Genomic DNA, 7,289 nt, shown 5'->3' on the forward strand with positions numbered 1-7,289 from the left:
TATATATATTGATCTCTCTCTCTCTTTGTTATATATATATATATATATATATATATATATATATATATATATGTATTAATACCGGATAGGGAGACTTTTGGTACCCCTATTAGTTCATTTTACAGTACTTTACCAATAGGGAGACCAAAATCCGGTCCCCCTATTGATTTGACCTCTAGCACATTCACTTTTCTATTTTTAGTTTAAGGTTGTCAACCCAACCGTCAAGGATATATAATTGTAAATCATAGTATTGAAGTTATTTGTTAAACACCACAGTAAGAAGAGTTATGCCTAAATTTTCACGTTGGTCAATAAGGTGACCGCCTGAAAAAAGTACAATAGGGGTACCAGTGTTTTCATCGATATATTTCAATAGTGAGGCAATATATCTTTCCGAAATTTTCTCTAAAATTCTAGAGCATTATATGGATTTTTATAGTAATGAAAACCTAATATAAAATTGTGTGAAAGTTGATGAACTGAGGAATGAACAAGATATACGAATTATAATCTATTTTTAGAAACAGATTTATCGAATCTTGGTCCGGATTCTTATCTTGGTGACAAGAGACAAGCAAACATAGTAACTCTTTTTTTCGTGAAACGTATGTTTAGTCAATTTCGCGCATAAAGAGGCACTCGGCACTCACTCACTCTGCAAGTCGGTAGTAGGTGGTTATCAGTTATCAGCTCGGCCTTTAGTTCTTAGTCAAACGCTTCATCAAACCCATTATTGAGTAGCATGTTGATGCCTGATGCCAGTTGAAGCCATCTCGACGTCGTGAAATGGAGCATCTTCTGTCATAGCAGTAGAATCGTCAGATGCCGCATTTAAATCCTCCATTCCAGGCGTTGCTGTTGCCATATCGATCTTCGAAATGATTTGGTCTAGACGTCAAGTTGACCCGTTCTATGTCTGAAGAGATTTTAAAGTGCAATACCTAACATTATAACTTGATCTACAAAAGAGTCTTTTTAAATGAACCGCTGTGTTTCTATATTTTTCAAGAACCAAGGATATCTGATAACCACTGACTACTGACTTACAAAGAGAGTGGCCGACGGACGTCCTCTCTATAGCCGCAAGTATTTTTTCGTCACTTGCTGAGTTCCAAACTAGACGTCTATGGCATCGTGGGGTAAATTGATGCTGGAGGCATCATTGAAGAGACACCGAGATAATTATAATGGTAAGTTATTGGCCATTCTTATTACATCACAGTTGATTTAAGATTTTCAATAGGGTAGACATCACACACCGATTGATGATTGTCACTTGTCAGTCAGTCATTTGGAAGTGGAGTCAGATAATTCGGGAACTTCTGTAGACTGTAGATTCACACTAGTGAGTAAGATCTGTCGTTTACTACTAATACTACTACTACTACCACTACTACTTTTAGTTTTAGCGCTATCCAACTCAACACTTCTCGTGTTTATTTTATTTTGGCAAAACTAGAATGGATTTTTGAAAAGAATATAAAATAATTTAAACTTAAACCTGTCTTTGCATCTTGCTTTATGCATACAGTATGCCATATCACAGCCATCACAAAATCATAGTTTAATGTTGAGAATATGCTATTTCTTTTGTAACTTCAGATCAGAGAGATTTGAGCTTTAAAAATCCTGAAAAATGTCTTGCTGTCAATCCAGACAACCCTTTTGATGTGATCTATGATGTTCATGGTAAGAATGTAATTTGATGAGGAAATGAATAACATTTAGGTACACATAGTTTGCTTTTTTTTTTTTTTTTGAGTCATGATGTGTAATACTATTACAGTCAACTCCGGATAATTGCAACTCATTTAATCGCAACTTTCGGTTAATCACAATATTTCCTAAGCAATGGAAATAATTCTATATAAAAGTCACTGGTTAATTGCAACAAACTTCGGTTTTTTAAAAAGTGGTAAATTCAAGAAATCAAACAGTATATCATGATTAAATTTCATCATGGATGAAATCGTGACAGGTTGAAGAATCGAGAGTGAGCAGGATTTAATGCTACAGTAGTGTGTCACCACTCTGTTAGAGTCGAAAGAGGGCGGGGCTCTGCAGTATGGGTTTGTGACGTCATCGGTGGCCATTAAATAGAAGAGGGGTGGGGCTGGTCATAATCTTGACAACAGGTTATAAATGACAGTTATAAAGAGAGACTGAGCGATATCCTTTGTTTTAGGATTAACAACTGTGCATTGTGACCAATGAGTTTGGTGAGAGCTTATTGTCTCTCATTAAGGCTAATCTCTTTAACTCTGACAAATGTTGAATTGTTGAGAAAAAAGATTGAAACTTCTTCCAATCTGAATAAGATATCGGCTTGCTTCATAGCTGCTTTTGGTTGACAAATCTACACGGGGCTGCCATATGGTTTTTGTTTCAATCAAATTGCTCTATATGTGGTTGACTAAGAATATTATTTACTGGTTTGAGTTGACAATAAATGTGTAAAATGTTGAAATAGTGGACAGGAAACTGAATTTCGGTTAATCCCAACATTTTCGATGATCCCAAGGTATTGCGATTATCCTAAGTGGACTGTACCTGAATCTTGAACGAAAAACTATCATATGGATATGATTATAGACAGATTGGTTTCTGGAATTATATTTCCGTCCTCCCTTGCCAACTCTGACGTTCTTGAAATTTAAAAGAAAATAGCCAGAAGGTTTCGGACTTAATTTTCTTTTTTTTCCAAAGGACAATAGTCATAAGGTAAATAATTTTTAAAAAATCCTTTTACAGCATAAGATGGCATGATTTTTTGTTTAAGAGTTTAGAGAAAAACTTGCACATGATAGTCTTCAGCTTTTTTTTGTTGTTTTTATTTTCTATATAGACTCCAACTCAGAGCCTGAAAGTGATGCAGAACAAAGTTCCATATCACATGATTCATTTGTGGTAAGTATGTACATTAAAATAAAATCATAACATTTGTATAGCGTTTATCCACAGTTGGCACCATGCTCAAAATGCTTCACATCACCATATTTTGTGGTGGACAAAACACATTTGCCACAAAAGATGAGACCTGCAGTCTGTTAGGCGCAATACAATATTTCAGGACAAGGACAACACTGTTTTACACCAGTGAGATCTCCTAGTTTTTTGTTGTTAAAAATTTTTCTTTGCAGTGGACTTCGCCAACAATAACACTATTTTAAACCTTCCTCGTTATATTTTGAAGTGATATTCATTGATGAGCCATTCACATTTGAAGTCGTTTGTTTTTTATTTGACAAAATGTGAAAATGATGCGTTTCCAGGAAAAATTAAAATAGCTTCTGTTGGGATTATACTTTTGATCTCGCATTTTGTCCAAATTCTCTTGCATCGTAATGTTTATCAACTTTTTTTGTTAACTATATTGCAGTTGCAAGGTTAGGAAGTTCATATTGTTGCAATGACAACCGTTTATATGTCCAGAATCGTAGTGATATAAAAAATTGTTTTGTAGTTGTTGGTCCTGGTGTAGGATTTAAAGAGTTGGTTAAAAACGGTTTACTGAAACCCTGGTTGGTGTATCTATATTTATCCAAGCACAGTTGAACATATTAAATACTTAGACAATATGTCTGCCTTTCTCAACTCTTTTTTATTATACTTGCATTATTAACCAGCTAATTGTTTAGTTGGATTATTAAATAATGGCTCTTCATGTTTATTGTCAACATGAATAAATTGATTGATCTGTCATCTTTTCCACAAAATATACAGGGTCCCGATTTTGTTGCTGACTCCGAGTCTGATTCCTCTACGTACTCTGTGAGGTACCCAATGCTGAGTACATCATTGTCTCTGGAACCTAGTGCTCATTCCCCAACTCAGTCAGAGCCTCATCCACAACTATCACAGACTGAACCTCGTTGCCAGTCTGGGACCCAGGTTCAACCCGAATGCTATACACTTGCAAACCAACGTGTTACGTGCAATGGTGAGTCATTTTTTTGTCATTCTTCTCCTTTGATATTTGTGGGATCAATTTTAATTTACCCATTCCTTTTAAAAGAAAACTTCCACCCCCTCCATGGTGCTGCATTTGTGTTATTGCATTTTTTTCTGTTTTGGCAGTGCTGCGTCGCAAAATACGCTACCATTTACATAACAAGCACAAATCCAAATTTGATAGGGTGGACATCTTAGAATCTGAAACCCCAATGTGTGAGTGATATCAGTGAAACCAGCCATAAAAATGTTCATGTTTATTTTATTGGGGTTTTTTTTGTCTGTAATAGACTTAAATTGCTTGTATTGTAAGTGTTAAAATGGTTTTTTTGTTACAACCCATCTATATATTAAAACTGTTTCTTTGTATTTCTATGATGCTTAAGGCTTTTTTTCACAGACCAGCTGGAAACTTAACGAGAATCAGAGTAGATAACATTTTTATTAATCTTGCAACCTAAACAGTATATGATGATTGGGAGCATTTAAAGAAAAGCACATTTTCTTTTTAATTTGTCGGTACTAAAATTATACTTTGATAATGTCTGCTGTGCTACAAACCCTTTTGACTTCCAGGTTCAATATTTTTCTTTATTCTAAAATTCTTGGGTGTCCTTTCAATGACAACTGAGATCATTAAAATTCAGCTCACAACATGATGTGTGTAGATTTGATGAAAACATATGTTCGAGTTGAGAAGCAGTGTTCACGAACTTGCTGATCGTTTTTACTAGCATTTATTTTCCTAACTTACCTGTGTCAATTAACAAAGGCAAGACTCAAATATTTTCTATCTGAACAGTGTGTTTGTTATTGAAATATTTCCGGCATATACATGTCATATTTCATTCCCACAAAATATAAATCAGGATTAAGTTGTCTGGGCATCAGCATCGTTCAGGCAGTTGGGGGGAAGTCTTTAAGGAATTAATGAAGCCGATGCTCAACCGGTCTGGAGGACGTTTGATTGATGTCGGCTGTTTGTTCTGCCAGCCGGTGATGTTTTCTCACTCCCTCAATGACAAAGAAAGTCATTGTTATGACTATGAACTATAGTCTATTATTACTTTTGTTACTATATTAATTGTTACTTATTGCCGCTACTGTTATTATTATTATTATTATTTATTATTATTATTATTATTATTATTATTATTATTATTTATTATTATTATGATATTGCCTTCATTGCATTCTATTACTATTATTGATATAATTAATTTCTGATTGTTGTAAATAATTTATGTGAATTGAATTTTGTCGATTGGCCAAGGGCCTACAATAAACTGAAATGAAATGTTAGTCTTTGGATAGGACTTGGGTCTATTCTTGATTGCTTTTCCGCCTGGGTCGAGTGAAGCATTTGGAGTAAATTTTGTTGCTCAACGTAAAAAACATGACGCTTACCATTCCGCTGATACTGATCCCTCCAAGGGGTGGTTGGGGAAAAACCTAAAATTCTTTTGACATTCTGTCTGATTTTTCGCTGAAACAACAAAGGACAATCTATGTATTCAGATGAGACTTCAATGTGTTACTATTCCGATTTATGTTCATATTTTGATTATAATGAAGAGGGAACCCTGAACCCAGTGAAGTGGGTGGATTGATCTATTTATTTCTATTTCAAAACAAAAATATGGCGTCTTTTCACTGGATTTGTTATGTGGCAGAGGTCTCCACAAATCTAACATACCTCTTCCAAAGGAATAGATGGTAGAAAAGTATATAACAAGAAGGAATTATGACAGTTACTTGTCCAGGCCTTAAATATTTGGAATGCTATTCCTCTCTATCGCTGTCATGTAGCTGATGTGCATACGATCTGTCTATTGATTTATTTTCATAGTTCATAGCATGATGTGCTTTATTTTCTTCTTTTTTTTTCCAGAGAAATACAAAAAGCCAAGGAGACCCTGTCCATACTGTGGACAGTTGCAAACAAAACTCTCAAGGCATTTGATGAGGAAACACAAAGATGAGACAGAAGTTACAGAGGCCATGAAACAGCCTGTAAAGGAAAGGGATAGAACAATGGAGAATCTCAAGAAAAAGGGCATTTTTTATTCAAACACTAGAAACAATTCAATAGTTATGCGTGAGAGAGCACAAGGGTCACATGAAGTTGTTATGTGTGCTGGCTGTAAGGGGTTTTACTCTGGACGTAGGGTTTATGAACACAAAAAGAAATGTAGTACTGAGCATGCTCTGTGTACTGGGGTTGTAAAATTTTATCCCGTGGCTCCCAATGCAAGTAAAGAAATAAAGGAGAATATTCTTGACAAATTTCGGAATGATGAGGTGGGAAATTTGTGTCGATCAGACAAAGCTATAGTATTGTTAGGAACAAAATTGTGGAGTAAAAGTTCAAAGAAGGAGAGAAAAGTATATATGAGTGATTTACGCATCTTAGGAAATTTGATTTTAAAAATTTGGAAGAGAACAAATTTAACCCTTTTTTCTCTGGAGAGGACTTTGGGGAAGCGTTGAACTTTTAAAGAAATATCGCAAACCATTTCTGAAATGACTTTGAAAGAGGAAAGGGACATTGAAAGCAGGCCCTTTAAGCTTTCATTGGATTTATATTGAAAAAGTTAATTAATTTCTTAAAAGGGGAATTATAATGCAAAACAAAATGGAAGAATCCGCAGAGATAGATTTGTTCAAAGCTGTCCTGGATTATATTGGGATGTAATTTTTTTTACAGCCAGAGTTCAATGTGAAGCAAAGAGAACAAATTTGAGAAAACCCAAGAGATGCCATTAGAGAATGATTTTAAAGAAGCTACGGCAATTTATTACTGAAGAGATGGTCCGTAATTTGTGAGGATGATTATCATTATTGATTCACATTTTGTTAGGCTTCGCAATGTCATCGTAGCTAGGCTTACAATGTTTAATGCGAGGGAAGAGGCGGAAACCGCAAGGATGTTGTTTAAAAGACTGTATGATTGCAGATTCAGGTGTATGGGTTTCCCCAGCTTGTACAACATGTCACTGATCCTCTGGAAAAGCGGGTTTCTTGAGAAGTATAAGCTGGCCTATCAGTCTGGAAAGGGAAGCAAAATGTTGGTCCCTGTGTTGATAAACCCCAAAGACACAATTCAGCCTTTAAGGAAACTTGCACAGGAGCGTAAAGCTGTTGATATTTCAGACAACCATTTCTTTTTCCAAATTACAGGAATATCCAAAGATCATGTAAGTGGTTTACATTGCCATCAAATATGTCACTTCCTTAGTAAGGATTTAGAGAAACCCCAGGTTGTTAATAGCTGATAAATTCAGGCACCCAGTTCGCATTATTTGCCTTACTTGATTGTCCACAAAACGAGAGAG

General features: G+C 35.2%; 1 protein-coding gene across 1 annotated transcript; it reads left to right on the plus strand.

Moving 5' to 3' along the window:
• Positions 1-642: 642 nt before the first annotated feature.
• LOC144976606 (uncharacterized) lies at positions 643-6,444 on the plus strand. The gene is made up of 5 exons (XM_078920902.1): positions 643-1,193; positions 1,606-1,692; positions 2,849-2,910; positions 3,727-3,943; positions 5,846-6,444. The coding sequence occupies exons 1-5, from the start codon at positions 1,130-1,132 to the stop codon at positions 6,442-6,444; spliced, it is 1,029 nt and encodes a 342-aa protein (XP_078777028.1). The 5' UTR covers positions 643-1,129.
• The last annotated feature ends 845 nt before the right edge of the window (positions 6,445-7,289 follow it).

Source organism: Berghia stephanieae, chromosome 7 (assembly GCF_034508935.2).
Source record: "Berghia stephanieae isolate SIO BIC M18660-M18661 chromosome 7, UCSD_Bste_1.3, whole genome shotgun sequence".
Lineage (NCBI taxonomy): Eukaryota > Metazoa > Mollusca > Gastropoda > Nudibranchia > Aeolidiidae > Berghia > Berghia stephanieae.

Excerpts from the sequence above, each read along its gene's own strand:
- LOC144976606 (XM_078920902.1), top strand. The coding sequence starts at position 1,130 with ATGGCATCGTGGGGTAAATTGATGCTGGAGGCATCATTGAAGAGACAC. Across the intron at positions 1,194-1,605 it reads ACACCGAGATAATTATAATG|ATCAGAGAGATTTGAGCTTT; the intron begins GTAAGTTATTGG and ends TTGTAACTTCAG. Across the intron at positions 3,944-5,845 it reads CCAACGTGTTACGTGCAATG|AGAAATACAAAAAGCCAAGG; the intron begins GTGAGTCATTTT and ends TTTTTTTTCCAG.